General features: G+C 36.7%; 1 protein-coding gene across 1 annotated transcript in view; it reads left to right on the plus strand.

The window, feature by feature from the left end:
- ZNF81 (zinc finger protein 81) overlaps positions 1-19,802 on the plus strand; it is a 92,677-nt gene extending 72,875 nt beyond the window's left edge. Inside the window, 2 exon segments of the mRNA XM_033202060.1 lie at positions 9,096-10,721; positions 10,724-19,802. Of these exon segments, the coding sequence (XP_033057951.1) occupies positions 9,096-10,721; positions 10,724-10,803 (1,706 nt within the window). The 3' untranslated portion in view covers positions 10,804-19,802.
- Positions 19,803-21,356: the final 1,554 nt, after the last annotated feature.

Raw genomic sequence — 21,356 nt, forward strand, 5'->3', positions numbered from 1 at the left:
TTTCTAAGATAAATACTAGTTGATTATGATGTATTAGCTTTATTATATATTGTTGGACTCTACTTACTGTTATTTGACTTAAAAGTTTGCCTTTTTCATGAGTGATTTGGTTCATGGTTTTTTTTTTTCAATGTCTTTGTCATGTTTTGTTATTATGGTTATACTGGCTACTAAAATGAGTTGTGAAGTGTTCCCTTCTCTATTTTCTGAAATACTTTGTGTGAGATTATTATTTCTTTTAATGTTTCATGGAATTAACCAAGAAAGCCATTTGGACCTAGAGTTTTCTTGACAGGAAGGATTTAATGACAAACCCAATTTTTTAATAGTCATGGGGCTATTCAGATTTTTTGTTTCATCTTTTGCCAGACATAGTAAGTTGTACTTTTCAAGGAATTTTGTCTATTTCCTCTGTGTTGTCCAATTTAATCCTGTTGTGGTCTGAGAGCATACCCTTTATGATTTCAGCATATGGTCTACCTAGGGGAATGTTTTGTGTGTCCCTGCAAAGAATGTGTGTTCAGCTGTTGATGGGTACGTTGTTCTATAATCTACAACTCAGGTTGGTTCCATGTTGTTGAAATCTTCTAATGCCTTACTAATTGTCTTCTACTTGTTCATTCAATTATTGTAATTTGGGGGGGTTAAAACTGACAAAGAGATTTTAAAATTTATATGGATACGCAAAAGACCTAGAATGATCAACACAGTCTTGAGGAAGAAGAAAAAGTATGGAGGATTGATACTACCGAATGTTAAGATTTACTTTAAAGCTATAGCAATCTGGACAGTATGGTATTGGTGTAAAGACAGACTAATATATAAATGGAACAGAAGGGAGAGACTAAAAATAGACCCATTAATATACAGACAACTGACTTTTGACCAAGGTGCCAATGTAATTTGAAGGGAGAAATGAAAGTCTTTTCAAATTGTGCTGGAACAAATGGATGTCAGTATTAGGGAGAAAAATTCATACTTTGACCCATACTTCACATCCTATTCAAAAATTAACTCAAGTTCTACTATTAAAGAATTGTTTATATTGAAGTAATCTGCCAGACAGACAAAAATTGTTAATGCTGGAAAACATATTTTTAAAACTAACTACTAAAGATGCTGGAGAGTGATCAAAAGAACATTTTTTGGCTCCATCATATTTTGAGTAATTTTGGATTGTGTCCTGAACATTACCAATGTTATGGTAACATGGTATTCTGTTATATTGTTCTGAAGAATGCCAGTGTTCTTATCACAGCAGGCAATAAACTAGGTTAAATTGACACTGGAAATGCTGTCTCACAAAAGGTGAGTGGCAACTCAGGTTGCAGTTCAGTCCTGCTTTCAGTTTGCTCTACCCATACAAGGTTGAGGGGTCAGCCAGAGACTTAGGCAGATTTTATACACAGAATTAGGAATTTGCTTTTTTTGATTCTTTCTTTTGGAGTTGCCCCCTTAATCTCTAGTGGCCCTGGGTGCCCAGACCAACTTTTCCTGATTCCTCTTGCAAAAGGATGACAAGCTTTCATGAGAATTTTAGCTGCTCCACATTGCTGCTAGGAGTGCAGCTACTCTCAACAGAAACCTGAGAAAGGGGGAACTCACTACATGCTAGTCACTTCCTCTAACTTTTGACTCCCCTCCAAAATCTGCCTGCTTTTGTTTGGTTTTTTATTTTTGTTTATTTTTCAAGAGGTTACATTTACTATCTGTAGAAGGGTCTTTTTCAGAAGCCTACTTCTCCATACTGGAAGTAGAACTCTTACCATCGATTCTTGTACATTGACCTTGTATTCTGAGACTTTGCTAAATTTTGCTTATTAATTCTAGTGGGTCTTTTTGTGAATAAATACCATAAAACTTTCTGCAAACATTATCATGCCTGTCATTCATTTTCTTTTTGGTCTATATGCTCTTTATTTTTATTTTATCTTGTTCCCAATCTGAAGGCAAAAACTTTCAGTCTTTCACCATTAGGTGTATTAGCTGTGATTTTTCTTAGATGCCCTTTATTAATTTGTGACAATTTCTTTCTATTCCTAGTTTGATGAGAGTCTTAAACATGAATTGATGTTGAATTTTCTAAATGCCAAATGCTTTTTATGTATTTTTTGAAAAGTGCATTTTGTTCTACTAATATGGTGAATTTTATTGATTTTTAGATGTCAAATTAAACTTACATTCCTGAGATAAGCCTTACTTCATCATGGTGTATTATCTTTTTATGTATTTCTCGATTTGATTTGCTAATATTTGGTAAGGATCTTAATCTCCATGTCTTTGAGAAATATTGGTCTTTAGTTTTGTGTGTGTGTGGGGGGGGTTCCCTTATAATATTATATCTTTGATTTTGGTATCATGTTAATTCTAGCTTCATAAAATGAGTTTGGAAATTTCATACCTGTTCTGTTTTCTGAAAGAGTTTGCTATATTTGCTAGAATTTTTCAGTGTTCACGCCTCTTGTGATTTTGTGTAAGGTTACTTTAAATTTCTTTTTCTTAAATATGTGATAAAATTCACCAGTGAACTCATCTGGGTCATCTGAAGTTTTCTTTGTGGGACTGTCTTTAATTTCAAATTCAGTTTCTTTAATATAGGAATATTCAGATTTTTTTATTCTTGTTTTAATAATTTGTTCTTTCAAGGAGTTTATGTATTCCATCTAAGATGTCAATTTTTTTGGCATAAGTTTTTTTATTGTATTGTCACTTTAATGTCTTGTATCTTCGCCAGTGTGCCCTCTCTCTCTGAAGTTGATAAAAGTTCAATTCAACAGGAATATATATACATATATAAACCTAATTTTCTATGTACTTAATATCATAGCCTCAAAATATATAGTAAACATTGACAGTATTAAAAGGAGAAGTAGACAAAATGCACAATCATAGTTGGAGATTTTAACATACCTATTTTTCTAACTGTTGAAACAAGCACACAAAATCTCTACAGAGGTAGAAGACTAGAACATGATAAACCAATATGATGTAATCGACATACATAGATTACTACATCCAACAACTACAGAATACACATTCTTTTCAAGTATACATGGCGCATTCACCAGAATAGACTATTTTGGGATATAAAGCTGTTTGCATCAAATTTCAAAGGATTGAAATCATAGACTGTATGTTCTCTAACCACTGTTAAATTAAAACTCTAAACAGCAAACCAACTAAAAAATATCTAAATGTTTGAAAAGTAAGCAACACACATCCAAATATCCCATAAGTCAAAAAAGATATCACAATGAAAATATATTGAGTGAAATGATAGTGAAAATATGACACATCAGAATTTGTGGGGCTGGGCACAGTGGCTCACACCTGTAATCAGCACTTTGGGAGGCCGAGGCAGGTGGATCACCTAAGGTCAGGAGTTTGAGACCAGCCTGGCCAACATGGCAAACCCCATCTCTACTAAAAATACAAAAATTAGCTGGGCGTGGTGGCAGGTGCCTGTAATTCCAACCACTCGGGAGGCTGAGGCAGGAGAATCACTTGAACCCAGGAGGCAGAGGATGCAGTGAGCCAAGATGGCACCACTGCACTCCAGGCTGGGCAACAGAGTGAGACTCTATCTAAAACAAACAAACAAACAAACAAACAAACAAAAAGAACTTGTGAGATGAAACTGAAGCACTATGATGAAAGTTTCTTATTTTATATATATCTACCAGAAAATTTAAAAGATTAAAAATTGACCATCTAAGTTTGCACCTCAGGACATGCAAAAGTGAAAACTACCAAAGCCAAAATTTGCTTCTTTGAAAGATTAATACAATTGATAAATTTAGCAAGATCAATCAAGGAGGAGAAAGAGAAAACACAGATTATCAATGCCATGAATGAGAAAAGAAACATCATTACAAATCTTACAGGCCTTAAAAGGATACTAAGAAGATATTATGACCAACTTATCCCCAAAAATTTGATAACCAAAATGAAATGAACAGTCTTAGAAAAACAGAAATTACAAGAAATGTCACAATAAAAAAGCTCAAAATCATAGTAGTATTTTTATGTATTAAAGAAATTGAACTTTTAATTTAAAACCTATCCACAAACAAAGCTCTCAACCCACATGGCTTCACTGGTGAACTCTGGTCATTTAGAGAAGAAATAACACCAATATTATTCATGTTCTTTTGAAGGAAAAAAGAGAGAACACTTCATATCTTATAGTAAATTGAACTATATTAGAATAAAGAATTACTCTTTGAAAGATATCATTAAGAAAGTTAATAGGGAAGCCACAAGCTGGGAGAAGATATTTGCAATACATATATTTGACAAATGACTTTGTATTCAGAATATATAAAGAACTCTTACAAATCAGCAGAGAAAAAATTGGTAAAAGACACAGGCATTTGGAAAAAGAAGTATTCAAATTGGCATTATATATATGAAAAGGTACTAAAGATCATTACTCATCAGAGAAATGTAAATTAAAACCACAATGTGGCAGCCCTACACACATACATACATACAAAAAGGGGCTAAAATTTAAGACTGACAATTATCAAATGTTGATGAGTTTTTAGAGCAACTGGAATTCACATTCATCGATGGCAGGAGTGTAAATTATTTCAACCACTTTGGAAGATAGGCATTACCTACTAACACTAAATGTATAACAATTCTGTGGCCCAGTAGTGCTGCTCCTGGGCATATATTTAAGAGAAACAAGCACATATATTCACTAAAAGAAATGTACAAGAATGCTTATACCAGCTTTAGCATAATTGCTGAAAATTTGAAACCACTCAAGTGTCCATCAGTAGGAGAATAGATGAGCATTATGCTACATTCGTACAATGTGATACTACACAACAATGAAAAGAATGAACTACTGTTACCAGAACTTGGGCGAACCTCAAAAAATTTGTTGAACAAAAGAAGCCCGACATGAAAATGGGTATATGCTTTATGATTCAATTTATATAAAGTTCAAGCACGGCCAAGCAAAACTAATCTGTGATTGTGATAATATTGATGATAAGTGATTGGCAATCTATGGTCAAAATGGTGGTTACCTCAGAGAGTCAATTATTGATGGGAAAGGGCCACCAGGGAATTTTCTGGGATAATTAAAATGTTTTCTACTTTCATCTGAGTTTTGGTTACATGGATGTATACATATGAGTACTGGAGTTCAGCTTTACAGCTAAGATCTATACTATATAGCTTTGCATACATTCATTGAGCTTTACAGTTAATATCTATACTTTACTATGTATAAATTATAACTCAATAAAAAATAATTAGCCTATGAGATTATTCCTCAGGAATGTTTATATAGAATTGGTATTGCTTGATCATTGGAGTATATGTGCAATCCACAAGTGTGCCTATTTTACCACATTTATGCCAACACTCAGCATCGTTCAGATTTCTTATCTTGTGGCCAATATAATGGATGTAAAGTGGTATTGTGTTATTTTCCCCCCTTTTATTATCTGCTATCCATTTAGGTTTCCCCTCTGTTAATTGCTTGATCCTATTTTATCTTTTCTAACCATACAGTTTTTTCTCTTCCTTCTTTATTTGTACCTAATTGTCTCATTTACTTTTCACAGAGGCTTTTTTTCTCCACTAAGATGCACTAGCTAGGAGTACCATTTACTGTCTTCAGGATATCTGTTCCAATAGTAATTAACTCAAAGGGGTCTTCCATTTGGAACACTTAAGGATTTTATTTGTATTCTGATGACTTCCATGTTGACACCACTAGGTGCTGTATTATAATTGTGCTCTAGTACTTACTTACCTGCATACCACACAATTCCCATTGAATAGTCTACTTTATTCATCCTCAATATGGGAGGAATTGGCGTCATCATTACCCAAATCAGGAATCCTCACATTCCAAATTTTGTCAGATTCTGCTGTTTCTTGTTTCTTCCATCTTAGCTGTCTTCTCTTACTAATTACTCTGCAATTCCTATTTTTACTTTTTTAAAGAATACGAATTAGCCTCTCATCTTAGTTCCAGTAACATCACTCCAAAACAGGTCTGTATTTTCTTATGCTTGGATTATTCTGTTCCTAATGGAAGCTGCAGATTCCATTCTTGTTTCCAGTTTATCTTTGAAATGCTACTGATAGATGTCATTACCTAAGACATTGCATTTATCTTTGTCATTACCTTTATGAAGTAATCTTACAGTTATTCCATATTATAACACATGACCAATAACTTTTCTCTCAGTGCCATCTATAAGATTACCATTATTCCCAATTTAAAATTTTATCTGTACAGTTTCCTTAATTTATGCTTACTTCAAATCGTTCGCCTTGTTTTTAATGCCTGGCATATATGAAGTGTATCTGTGTATCTGGGCTTTTTATTATTTTGTGCTCTGCCTGTCCAGGTAATAGACATTTTTCTTTTGTGTTCAGGCTTTCATCTATTCCATGAAATGGCCCTTACCTATTCCAGATTTATTACTCCATTATTTATTATTATTCCCCATTTCTGTTTCCCCATGTCCCAGATGCTTTTGCCCCCAGTAATTTTTGAAAGTCTCTGAAAATAAGAGCTCGTATCTTATTTCATTATTCAAATGCTAAGCATGAAGAAAATACTTACCAATATAAACTAATTGAATTTGTGGGTGATAAGAATAGAATTTTGCTGTGTTTTAGAGGGATTTTAAAAAAATTCTACTGAGAGGAATTCAACAAAGATTGTTATTAGGAAGTAAACACAATGGCACCAAATATTTAAAAGTTTACCCTCTTACACATTGTGTTTCTGTTATAATTAGGAGTCTATTACAAGGATTAGCAAAATGAGTAGCATAGAGAGTGCCTGCTTTTGACATTCAGAAGAAAAAAATTTACTAGCAATATGATTAGATTAATTTTCCAAGTAAAAAATTCTTAAACTGCTTTATGAAGCACACATACCTTTTTTAATGGCACAAAAGAAAATGCTAAGCAGGCTTAATGGGGAAAGAGGACAATATGTCCTTTGATTTGAAAATAAACTGCACTCTTTTTTGAGGCATCTTTGTGTGTGACAAGTAGAATGTAAGCTCGCATGAGCAGCTCTTTTTCTAGACTGATGACTCTTCATTTATGTACTGTTCATAGAATCGGGGGCTCAGGAGAGGTATAGAGAAGCTATTTATTGCAGGAACAAATTTTTTACGATGAACATTGGTACTAGTGATGTAATAAATAATTGTCTGGTACAGCAAGGGATTTATAATTTAAATAAAGTAAAAAGTAGAACTGCTTCTAAAACCATGCCTAGGAATCTAGTGCTTAGTATTTCCAGAATAAATTAAATCCAGATGTGTGAGAATACAAATGCAACCTAAGAATAGGTGGATGAGATTTTGGATGGGACGTGTGTCTGAAGTACAGTATCAAACCGACTAAAAGGGGACAAGTGGGTTTGATGAATCAGAGCATTCTCAGTATCTAAAAATCTCTTATTGAAAAAGCCAGTGGTATAATTTATTCATGTTAAAATTATTTATCAATAATCTAATATGTCTCATGTACTGTACTAGGAATGGAAACATCTGTAATTCCTACCCTGGGCAAGAATAATGTCTGAATTATGCTAATGCTAATTTGTAGCAATCGATTGTCAAATATAGTGACTAAAATAGTAAAGAATTGCATTTCCCTCTTATGGGAAACCTCATTGCTCATGATTGTTCAGGAATCCAACCTCCTTCCAACACACATTACTCCACCATCTCTTAGGATTTTTGTGGGATCTGCGTGCTTGACTCTGTGTTTCTGCCAAGTCCAGGTTTTAGTAAGCAAGAAGGTGGAAGTGGATATGGAGAAAACATGCCTGTGGTCTCAATGCTCCCATCTGAAAGTGGCACCGTCATTTTCTCTCACATTCTCTTGATGAGAACGTTGTCACATGGCCACACTAATTTCAAAGGAGACTGAGAAATGCTCTATGACTGGGCAGCCGTATGCCTGGATGCTACTCTGTTAAATGCAAAAGAATGGGGAAACAGATTCTAGTGGATAGCTTTCAGTCTCTACCACAGATGACTTGTCTTCTCTGCTATTTTTTGTTATATATATATAATGTAGGTCCAAGAAAACAATTATACCTGGATGGAGAGTTGGAGTATAGACATCTATTTATTGTTTGTATAGGTTAGGATGGCTATGACTACAATATTTTTATAGACATGAATAATTATTTTTATCACATGAATTTTGTATTTTTGCTGATAAGCAAAATTAGTGAGGATTTAGAATTGAAAGCTAATGAGTACTTAAACTCCAAGCGTAGGCCCTCCTAGATCTTTCCCCTGAAAACTCTTGTATTATCAATCTTCTGTCCACCCTACCTAATAGCCAAGCTTCCTACCAAAATAGAACTAGACTGCTTATGTTGAACGCCAGCCTCCAACACTTAATAACCATGTTTTATGGCAAATTATGTAACTGTCATGAGCTTCACTTTTCTTACCTACAGAAGGTGGATAGTAGTAGTAGATACCTCATAGGACCTCTGAAAGGATTAAATGAGTTCATATGTACAGTCATGGACCACATAATGATATTGAGTGCCTTAAGATTGTAATGAAATTGAAAAACGCCTATCACCTAGTTACATCACGGCCATTGCTGCATTGTAGTGCAATGCATTACCTTTTCTATGTTTAGATATGTTTAAACATACAAATACTATTGTATTATAGTTGCCTACAGTAGTCAGTACAGTCACATGCTATATGGGTTTGTAGCCTAGGAGCAATATTCTATACCATATAGCTTAGATGTGTAGTAGGTTATACCATCTGGGTTTTTATAAGTACTACATACTCTATGATGTTTGCACAACAACGAAATCGCCTAATGACAGCTTTCTCAGACAGTATCCCTGTTGTCACACAATGCGTGACTGCATATATTTCTTAGAACGGTGCCTGGAATATTGTAAGTGTCATGTAAGAGTTTGGCACATAAAAGTGTATTTCCTGTCATCATTGTCATCATGAGATTTACTGATTTCCATGTGTTCGGCTTGTATTAGCTTATGTGTACCTTTTAATCTCTTGCGGTCTATTGTTTGTGTCAGTTTTACTTTTTCTTTCTCTTTTTAGATGGGAAATTTGGAATTAAGCCTTCCCAGAAGAGAATTTCTGGAAAATCTACACTTCATAGTGAAATGGAGGGTGAAGATACAAGAGATGATTCATTATACTCTATTTTAGAAGAATTGTGGCAAGATGCTGAACAGATAAAGAGATGTCAGAAAAAACAAAACAAACTTCTGAGTCGCACCTCTTTCCTCAATAAGAAAATATTGAATACAGAGTGGGATTATGAATATAAAGACATTGGAAAATTTGTTCATCCAACCCCAAACCGCATTCTTTCACAGAAAAGACCCCATAAACGTGATTCATTTGGGAAGAGTTTTAAGCATAATTTAGACTTACATATTCATAATAAAAGCAATGCAGCAAAGAACCTGGATAAAACTATTGGGCATGGTCAGGTTTTCACCCAGAGCTCTTCTTATAATCACCACGAAAATACACATACAGGAGTGAAGTTCTGTGAACGTAATCAATGTGGAAAAGTCCTCAGCCTCAAACGCTCACTCAGTCAAAATGTGAAATTTCCCATTGGAGAGAAAGCGAACACATGTACTGAATTTGGGAAGATCTTCACCCAGAGGTCACACTTCTTTGCTCCTCAGAAAATTCATACTGTGGAAAAACCTCATGAGCTTAGCAAATGTGTAAATGTTTTTACACAGAAGCCACTACTCAGTATATATCTGAGAGTTCATAGAGATGAAAAACTCTACATATGTACTAAATGTGGGAAGGCCTTCATCCAGAATTCAGAATTAATTATGCATGAGAAAACTCATACTAGAGAGAAACCCTACAAATGCAATGAATGTGGGAAATCATTTTTCCAGGTGTCATCTCTACTCAGGCATCAGACAACTCATACTGGAGAAAAACTCTTTGAATGCAGTGAATGTGGTAAAGGCTTCTCCCTGAACTCAGCCCTCAATATACATCAGAAAATTCACACTGGAGAGAGACATCACAAATGCAGTGAGTGTGGGAAAGCCTTTACCCAAAAATCAACCCTCAGGATGCATCAGAGAATTCATACAGGAGAGAGGTCCTATATCTGTACTCAATGTGGGCAGGCCTTCATCCAGAAGGCACACTTGATTGCACATCAAAGAATTCATACTGGAGAGAAGCCTTATGAATGCAGTGACTGTGGGAAATCTTTCCCTTCTAAGTCACAACTCCAGATGCATAAGCGAATTCACACAGGAGAGAAACCCTATATATGCACTGAATGTGGGAAGGCTTTCACCAACAGGTCAAATCTCAATACTCACCAGAAGTCTCATACTGGAGAAAAGTCTTATATATGTGCTGAATGTGGGAAGGCCTTCACCGACAGGTCAAATTTCAATAAACACCAGACCATTCACACTGGAGAGAAACCCTATGTTTGTGCTGATTGTGGGAGGGCCTTCATCCAGAAGTCAGAGCTGATTACACATCAGAGAATTCATACTACAGAGAAGCCTTATAAATGTCCTGACTGTGAGAAATCCTTCTCCAAGAAACCACATCTCAAAGTACATCAACGAATTCACACGGGGGAGAAACCATATATATGTGCAGAATGTGGGAAAGCCTTCACTGATAGGTCAAATTTCAATAAACATCAGACAATTCATACTGGAGATAACCGTATAAATGCAGTGACTGTGGAAAGGGCTTCACCCAGAAATCAGTTCTCAGTATGCATCGCAATATTCATACATGAAAGTAATCCTGTTTCTTGAAAATGAGAGCCTTATAAGGCTGACAAAGGTCAGGTCTAACTATATATTACAAAATTCATCCAAGACAGATCCTATATGAATATGTTGTATAAGGAAAAGTATCAGGCTATCTAACTTGAGATGGAAAAAATTATTCAGAAGAAACTCTCTTAAAAATGCATTGACGGAGAGAGAATTTGCACAGCCTCATGAAATATAGTAGAAGTCATACTGAGAAAAACGTTGTCAGTTTGGTGTGTTAGGAAAAGCCTTCCTATAGAAAGTATTATAAGTCAAATTGTTACCAAATTATTTATAGGAAGGATAATGCAAAATTATGTAAATGATGGTCATATTTACTGTGTTATATTAAGCAATTTAAAGTGATAACAAAATGAAAGGTAGTGCAGCAAATAATATAACTGATTAGACCTACTGTCAGTTCTATAGGGTGTTTGTGGCAGAACACAGTGCATAATAGGAGGAATTTTTTTTTCAAATTTATGTCCATCAAAAATTATGATGGACACATTTATGTCCATCAAATGTTTCTTATTGAATATGTCTATCAAATATGTTTCTTACTGAATATTTCTATCAAGTGAATCCACAATTTAAAAGTCACTTTGGTTTTATATATACACACATCTGCAGATATAATTTTATAGGAACACACAAATATAATCCTATCATCCGTACTGGTTTCCATGACATAGTATTCTTGTTTGTTTTCACTGTGGTACAATGCAAAGTAGCCACAGATTCCTCCCATCCCAAGTAGCGTCTCTTTGTCTACTACTTGACTTTGAACTTAGCCATGTGACTTTCTTTGGCCAATGGAAATCAGCAAAGAGAATCAATAAGAAGCTTGAGAAGTGTGCAAAGCCTGCCTTGAAGCTTACCCTCTCTTGCTGCTCTTTCCAAACCTGAAAAATCTCAAATTGCCCTACTGGGGGATGAGGAACCACCACATGGAGCAGTGGTGAGCCAGCCTTGCTGAGGCCCCTTAGACCAAGTAGCCTACCAATTGTCAGAATTGGGAGTGAGGTTTTCCAAGACCTCTAGCCCCAGCTGAGCCAGCCTAGCCCAGAAGAGCCATACCAGTTATTCCAGCCAATTTACAGAATTGTGAGATAAATAAAATGAGTATAGTTTTAAGCAACATAAGTTTTGGGGGTAGTTTGTTGTACAGAAAATGCTAAGTAATATTTGAAAGTATATGTTTGGGGGAGGGGGCATAGTGGACCAAAACGTGACATGTGGCATTGACTTTGGGTCTGAGTCGCAGGTAGAAACTGGAAAAACAGTGAGGAAAACTGTTTTTCCTCAAATAACAAAGTTGGATAGGTGACAACCCATGTTATTTAGTAGGGAAAAATATAGAAAAACAGTTATCACCATACTCTGTGGGAAGATAGAGAATGGACCAAACGAACTTATGGATCTGGCTAAGGAGATTTGCAGCAGAATTTGGGAAGTATCAGCTTGCTTCTTTTAGCTGCATATGATAAGATACAGAAAGAGAGAAATGAACTAAAGAAATAACTGTTTCTTTGGCAAGCAGAATTCAGAAGAAAGACGGAAAATCCAAGGATTGCTGGGTTGAAAAATAACGGTTTCACATCGCTAGTTTCTCCAGCTATCTAAATATTCTCAAGGTAGATAATGGCCTCAGGGTAAAGATCAAATCATGGTTGTATCTCTAAGACTCTTTATTACAATGTATGAAATAGTTCAGTTGGTGCTTAGGAGACCATCTCAGCTAAATTTAAGGGCTTCTAAAAATCATGACATTGTCCCATAGAAGCCTGACATACTGCTCAAAGTGGAGAGAGACCTATCTTAAAATGAATTGCTGATGTGGCATTTGGGGAAACGAGTAGATCCAAACCAGATTCATAGGAAACTCACAAAGTTTTTAATAGAGTTTTACTAGTAAAACCACCTCCAGGTTGGACTTCCAGGGACTGCAGCAGTTCAAAATGAAAAGTGGCCTCTGGATTCGCCTCCCTAACTTCTATGAATAGGATACAAGCTGAGAAAGTTACTCAGATGCAAACATAGTCCATTTCTTATGGAAAATGAAGGACATCTCAGAGGGAACACCCAAGAACAATATATTAAAATGGACTCGGGAGCCATTCCCAGGGAGAACTGTGCCCTAATCAAGAAATATTATCTGCCCCTGGAGCCAAGGGAACTGACAACGTTTGCTCTGTGGGATTTCAGAATTGTTATGGAACAGTGACTGATAATGTGCCTCTTGGTCCTCCTCTTTTTGAATGGGAGTGTCTATTATAGTTATCCTGTACCTATCCCACCATTGTATATATTGGTGTGTGTTGGGGGACATGTAACTTGTCATTTAGCTCACAGGTATCTGGATCAAGAAACTGAAAAACTGTACCCAAGGAACCTCAGCCACAACTGAACCTGATACAGAATACTTGAGATCCTGGATTGGAACTTGATGCCACAATTTTGGATGAGAAATTTGGAGGTCCTGGAATAGGGGTGAACATTTTTGCATGGGGTGGTAATGTGAATAATTTGTGACCAGAAGACACACTGTGTTAGGTAGAAAAATGCTACAGATATCTTCATCCCTATATATGTGTCCTTCTTCAGTCTTTATTTCTCTTTGTGTTTCAGTTAGGATAATTTCTGTTGATCCATCTTCAAATCCACTGATGTTTTTTCCCTTACCCTGGCTCTGTCAAGTCTACTGATGAGCCCATTGAAGGCATTCTTCAACTCAGTTATGTTTTATTTTTATTTCTAATATTTCCATTTGATTCTTACAGTTTTCATATATCTGCCAAAATTCCCCATCTTTTCATGCATGTTCATGTTTTCCCCTATATCCTTTGTCTTAGTCAGTTTGAGCTGCTATAATAAAGCACCATAGACTTGGTGGCTTATAAACGACAGAAATTTATTCCTCACAGTTCTGGAGCCTGGAAGTCTGAGATCAGAATCTAGCATGGTTAGGTCTTGGTGACGGCCCTCTTCAAGGTTGCAAACTGCTGACTTCTCCTTGTATTTTCCCATGTCTACAGCTAGGGAACTCTTTGGGATCCCTTTTATAAAGGCACCAATCCCATTTATGAGGTCTCCACCCACATTACCTAACTACCTCCCAAAGGCTTCACCTCCTAATACCATCACATTGAGGATTAGGATTTTAACATATGAATTTTGGGGAGGATGCAAACACTCAGCCCATAATATCCTCTAACATATTAATCATAGTTATTTTAAACTCCCTGTCTGATAGTTCCAACTACTAGGTCAACTGAGTCTAGGTCTATTGATTGCTTTGTCTCTTGATGGTGAGTTGTCTTCTCTTGCTCTTTTGCATCTAATAATTTTTGGCTGAATGTCAGATGTTGTATGTAGGATAGTAGAAACTGAGGTAAACAGTAGTTATTCCTGGAAATAGCCATGGTTGCCCTTTTGATAGGCCATTAGCATGGGGAGATTGAATCCATCTAATCAGGAGTTGGGCTGAATTTGTGTTTCTTTGTTGCCAGTGTTACCTTTGCTGTACCATAGACTTAAAATTCCTCTAATGTTATCTTACGCTTGAGGTAGGCACTGGTTTGCCCAGAGAATTTTTATTTTTCCCAGACCACACTTGCCTTTAGGCCTGTAGGCCTTTCCTGTGTGCCTGCATCTCAGGGAGGGTCTCGCTCCATGTTATTGCCTCTACATTAGTAGTAGACAACTGTTATTACTTGGTTCTTGCTGACCTGGTGAGTTGGGGACAGGGGTTTTCCTGGGCCAGCCTTGGTTTTTGTCAGGCCCCGAATCCCTGGGTCTTGAGAGTGGGATTTTTAGTGATCCTGCCCTCTTCCACTGGTAGAAGGCCTTTAATGATCTGGGCCCAGGATGATTTCCTGCCTTTTTATCATGGGTGGAATTTTTTTTTCCATTTCCCTCACTCTAGTCACAGTGAATCTTCACCTGTGTCCTGAGGGCAACAGGGTTTGCTGCACTTCTTTTAGTGGCTTAAGGATTTTGTTCTGTAGGGGAATAGGGTTCCATTGGAGCTTTGTGCCATTTCTATATTAGCAGCAGCCCCCTTGCAGGCCTACCCCACAGAGGTAGACTTTCTCCAGTCTTCTTCCTTGCCCCCGTGTTTCTTGAGAGCACTCAGTGGATGTCTATGGAGAAGTGCCTGCAAGTAGAGACCAACTACCCTTAGGTCTACAGCTCTCATGAGTCTCCTGCCCTCAGCCTTTAGCAATTCATTAAAAATTCTTGTTGAATTCTTACTGCTTATATAGTGGCCTCATCTTCCTTCCTGCTGTACCACAGATGGCCCAGGAGAGGCACTTGTCTTTTATTATATTTCAGGCTAGTTGGTTGCTCTGTAATCTTAGCTCTCTGATGGTTCAAGAAAACTTATGTTTTTGCAGATTACCCAGCTTTATTCTTGTTATAAAGATGGGAGCAGTGTTCTTTCCAGATGTCTACGTGCTAGGCAGAAACTGGAAGTCTGGACAGTCTCCATTGTCTCCTACTATCCGAATATATGCCCCTTTTCAGTGTGACTTTGCCACTTCGCCCATCAAGAGGTAGAATTATTTCTTCAACCCCTGCAACTGGGCTTGGCTATTTTGTTGGCCAATAGGACATTAACAAATATGATATAAGCAGAGACTTGAGAAGTGCCTGCACAATGAGGCTTGCCCTCTTTTGCAGCTCTTTGGAATCCTGAACCCATGTGTGGAAAAGCCTGAACTGTACTGTTGGAAAATGAGAGAGATCACATGGAGCAGTAATGGAGCAAAGACCAGCCATCCCAGTTGAGATACCCTACACCAACCAGATTTTCAACTGCCAGACATGTGAATGAAGCTACCCTAGGCATCCAGTCTTGCTCAAGGCAACTTTGGCTGGCAGTCTCTGAGATGACCCTGAATGATCCCCACCTCCTGGTATTTGCACTCTTATATAATCCCCTCCTCTTGAGTTTGGACTGGAATTAGTGTCTTGGTTCTAGTGAATAGAATGAGGCAGAGGTAATGGGATGTCATACCCAAGATTAGTTACAAAAAGACTGTGGCTTCCATTTTGGGTGCTTGGTTACTCTCTCAGATGGCTCATCATAGGGGACACCTGCTGCTACATCATGAGATAGCCCTGTGGAAAGGCCCACATGTGTGAACTTTGAAGCATATCCTCCCCTAGTTGAGCCTTTAGATGAGGACCACAGCCAGATAGCTTGACTGTAAGCCAGATAGCTTGATTCATGAGAGACCTTCAGTCAGAGGCATCTTTTGAGCCACACTTGAATTCCTGACCCACAGAAACTGCAAGATAATAAATGTTTTAAGCTGCTAAATTTTAAGTAATTTGTTACACAGTAATAGGTTAATAATACACTGGCCCAGATTAGGAAGGTTCTGCCATCCGTCCCAGCCATCCCAAACAACTACCAGAATAATGGATTAAAATGTTAATTGTTTTAAGTCACTAAGTTTTGGGTGGCATGATAACAACCCAGCAAAAAGCTAACTGATACATTCATTGTTTATTGCATTCCTTCCTCCACTATTCTTCCTAACAGATAACCAATACTAATAAACTACTGTGAACACTTCACTTTCATGTTTTAATCTCTGCTCTGTGCTCATAATCATATATAGACATACATATGTTCCCATGCCTGTAAGCAGAAGTTACATAAGGATTGTTTCCTTCTTTGATTTTCAAAATGGGATCATAACATACAACCATCTCTGCAGCTTGCTTTATTATTATTCAACAATACTTCTTTTGAACGGTTCCATGATAGTTTATGGGGTGGATATACAATAATGTATTAAACTATTTGCATTGTTAAAATTTATTCACTCCCATTTGCAACCCTTTTTAGTCACTGGGAACAATGCTGTTAAAAATATTAAAAGATAGGTTGCATAGTGGTTAGGTAGATAGGCTCAGGAAGCCATCTGCCAGGGTTTCAATCCTCACTCTACCAATTTACTAGCTTATGTGACCTTGGGAAGGTTAGTTAACTTCTCTGTCCTGATGATTTTCATCTATAAAAGATGTACACACTAGCACCTACCATAGATTTGACTAAGAAGCATATTTCTTTCCTGGGCTGCTATAACAAAGTACCACATTTGGGCAGCCTAAAACAGCAGAAATTGTCTCATAGTTCTTGAGACTGGAGATCTGAATCACGGTGTCAGCAGGGCCATGCTCCCTCTGAAGGTGCTAGGGAAGGAACTGTTCCATGCCTCTCTCCTAGCTTTTGAGAGCCTCAGGTGTTATTTGGCTTATAGATGCATTATTCCTATCAGATGGCTGTTTTCTCCCTGTGTTTGTTCACATCATGTTCCCTCTGCGTGTCTGGCTCTGTTTCCAAATTTCCCCTTTTATAAGGACACTAGTTATATGGATTGGAGTTCATTTTAATGGCCCCATTTTAACTTAATTACCTCTGTACTCTATTTCCAAATAAAGTTATATTCTGATGTTCTGGGGATTAGGATTTCCACTTATCTTTTTTTGCAGGTACACAGTTCATTAACAAGAAGTTAATGCATATTGTGTAGAGCTCTTAGAACTATGCATGGAGAGAATTTCTTAATGGGTATTAGATACACCTCACTTCCTGAGCTCGCATAGGTCCCCCTACAACTCTGTGTGCTTGGGACATTGAGGTGGGATTTGAGAGCTTGTTTCCGGCATCTTAGTGTCATCCAACTAAATGTAGGGAGTAACAGGAAAAGCAGGCGTAAGACCGAAGCTTGTGCTTTGGGTTGAGAAGGATATATCTATAGAAGATAATGAGAAGGAGCAGTCAGAAAGGTAAAAACATACCAGGTGAGCAAGGGGCTCATAGAAACAGTGTTTTAATGGAGGACTTGTCCAAATTGGACGTCAATTCATATGAGGATGGGAAAATTGGTTCTTGATTTTGTGACACAGAGGTTGTTGGCTTTGATGAATGCTATTTTGGAAGTAAACAAAGCAATTGAGCAAACTCAGAGGAATTTCTGAATTCAGGTAGTGTTACTTCACCATAAAGCAATTTTTCTCATAGAAAAATATCAAGCTATTGGACTAGATTACACTGTCGTTTGGGTTATACTGAGAAATGAGAGTTGGCTAAAGTAGAAATTACATGAGATTTGGAAAGTCAAAGGGAAGGAGCAACTATTGCTGTGAAAGTCTTTGAGATTAGAGACAGTGAAGGACAGATGCAGAGGTACCCAGCAGGTTTCAATTTTTCCTATCTTCCACTCTATATCCAGCCCTTTTTTCCATCTTCCAGCCCTGCTGACCAACAGTAGCCCCAGGTCTACCACTAGATGCTTGGCTGCAGGCTCACAAAGGCTTCTCATGGACTTCTCCATCAGCTTCTCTTGGCAGTCCCACATCAGCAGCTAGATGTGCCTGGCTTTTCAGATTTTCCTGAAAGCTCTGATTTATCCACCTATGCTAATGTCTCAGAAGGCTGGTTTAGTGATTTCTCTAGTCTTCTAACTCCCGCTTCTAAACCTTCCCCAGCTACTTCTATAAATTTTGCATGCATCCCTTATTCCATAATACTCATAGTTGTTATGCTTCCCTGATTGACATATTTATACTTTCTTTGCCTGAGAATTTGGTAGATGCTGCTGTTCTAAAATTGAGTGATATTATTGAGAAGTCTTAGACAAACTTGCTCTCTTTTTTCTTGTACATAATGTGCCTTTCTGCCATATGATTCTTTTCTTTATTCTTGAAGTTAAGGATCTATGGAAGCATATGCTTTGGTCCTAATCTTTGTGTATTAATTTTACCTAAGTTATAGTGAGCCATTCCAATCATTCATTTCAGGGAAGTTTTATTTTGCTTAACATTTTTTTCCTGATCCATTTCGTCTCTTCTTCAGGGACATCAATTACGCATATGTAAGATGTCTTTGCCATCTTCTACATTCATTTTCTGCCAATCAACATTCATTTCACATCATTATTCTTTTCAGTTTTGTGTGACTGACTCTAGCCTTCTCTTCAGAGACAATTCTCCTTGAATCTCATGTTCTTCATGTTTAGACATTAACGAGCAATTTGCTCAGATTTATTTACATTCAGGATAGTAAAGATAGAGAATGTCTCCCTCCCTGGAGACTTTCCCAGAGAAGATTTGGTTGCATTTCAGGTTAATAAAGATTATATATATATATGTACCCAAGAAGAGGACAGACAATAAAACAATATAACATTATTTCTCCCACATCTTAATTATGTATATTTTCAATCATGTAAAAATATTGAAAACACAGTACAACCTATATAACATCCATCTAGATTTAAGAGTTTATATGTAATTTTTCCTGAAATATCAGTGGTAAGTTATAGATATAACATATCCATAAATAATTGAGCATTCATCTCCTAAAAATAAGGACATTCTCCCACATACCTGGAATATCATTATCAGTCTAACTCTATGATATCTTATATCTAGTCCATTTCCAAATTTCTCCCATTGTCCCCAAAACATATTTTACAGTTTTAATGAGGTAGAATTCACATACAATAAGTGGAACTTGTTTAAAGTGTACAGTTTGATGAGTTTTGACATGTGTGCACCTTTCCAACCATCACTACAATACAAATAACGAACATATCCATCACCCCAAAAAAGTTTCCTTATGCCTTTTTGTCATCCAGCCCTCTTTCCCCACATCCTTCCCCCATCCACAGGTAATCACGGATTTATTTTCTATTGTTATAGATTAGTTTGCATTTCCTACAATTTTATACACATGGAATAATACTATAAGCACTCTTGTTTGGCTCCTTCCATTCAGCATAATTAGTTTGAGATTCATTCATGTTGTTATATGCGTCTATGTTCATTCCTTTTTATTGCTAAGTGTTATTTCATTATATGGACATATCAGAATTTGTTTATCCATTCATGTTTTGATGGAAATTTATATTTCTAGCTTTTGGCTATTACAAATAAAACTGATGTGAACATTTGTTTACAAGTCTGTGTGGACATAGTTTTCATTTCTCTTGAGTAAATGCCTAGGAGTGAATGGCTTAGTCATATGGTAGGTATATACTTAATTATTTAAGAAATTGTCAAACTGCTTTCCAAAGTGGTTGTGCTATGTTACATTTTTACCAGCAGTATGTAAGTGCTACAGTTGCTTCATTGGGTATGATTATTGTTTTTAATTTTAGTCATTTAATGGGGGTGTGGTGGTATTTCACTGTGGTTTTAAGTTACACTTCCCTAATAAGTAATGCTGTTGAGCATCTTTTCTTGTGTTTATTTACCATCTGTATACCATCTTGGTTGATGTATCTTTTTAAATATTTTGCCCATTTGTAAACTCAGTTATTTGTCTTATTATTGAATTGTAAGTGTTCTTTATATATCCTAGGTATATGTCCTTTGTTGGATGTATATTTTGCAAACAGTTTCTTCTAGGTTTGCTTTTTCATTTAAATAACATAAGACCAAAAGTTTTTAATGTTAAGTTCAATTCATTTTTGTTTCCTTTTATAGTTCATGCTTTTTTGGTCATGGTTAAGAAATTTTTGCAAAGCTCAAGGTCATTAAGATAAAAGTTTTAAAAAGGATTTATCTTATGTTTCTTCTAGAAGTTTTATAATATTGGCTCTTATATCTGGTTACCTAATCCATTTTTATTTAATTTTGTATATGATGTAAATCCTTTCCAAAGATAAGGATTTGGGTTGATTTTGTTTTGCATATGGCTGTCCAGTTGTTCCAGAACCATTTGTTGAAAATGATAATGCATTGGATTGCCTTGATATTTTTATAAAAAAATTAATTGGTTGGTTCTATTTCTGTTTTAGTTTTCTATTATGCCAGTACCGCTACTGCCAGTACTTACACCATTACTGTAGCTTCTGTATTACTGTAGCATTACTCTTTGCTGTAGCTTCATAAGTCTTGAAGTCAGATCATGTAAATCCTCTAACTTTATTCCTCTTTTACACAGATGTTTTGGCTATTCTGGTTTTTCTTTGAATTTCCATATAAATTTTAGAATCAACTTGTCAGTTACTATTAAAAGCCTGCTGGGATTTTGAGATTGAACTGAATTCATAGATCTATATGGAGAGAATTGACATCTTAATTACATTGTTTTCATATCCATAAACAGGATATATGGTTCCATTTACTTAGATCTTTAATTTTTCTTAGAAGTGCTTTGTAGTGGCTGGGTGCGGTGGCTCATGCCTGCAATCCCAGCACTTTGGGAGGCTGAGGTGGGCGGATCACGAGGTCAGGAGATTGAGATTCAGACCATCCTAGCTAGCACGGTGAAACCCCATCTCTACTAAAAATACAAAAAAATAGCCAGGCGTTGTGGCGAGCGCCTGTAGCCCCAGCTACTCAGGAGGCTGAGGCAGAATGGCGTGAACTGGTGAGGCAGAGCTTGCAGTGAGCCGAGATTGCACAGCTGCACTCAAGCCTGGGCGACAGAGCGCGACTCTGTCTCAAAAAAAAAAAAAAAGTTCTTTGTAGTTTTCAAGTATACAAGCCTTAGACATATCTTGTC

Source organism: Trachypithecus francoisi, unplaced genomic scaffold, assembly GCF_009764315.1.
Source record: "Trachypithecus francoisi isolate TF-2019V2 unplaced genomic scaffold, Tfra_2.0 Lachesis_group6, whole genome shotgun sequence".
NCBI classification, from domain to species: Eukaryota; Metazoa; Chordata; class Mammalia; order Primates; family Cercopithecidae; genus Trachypithecus; species Trachypithecus francoisi.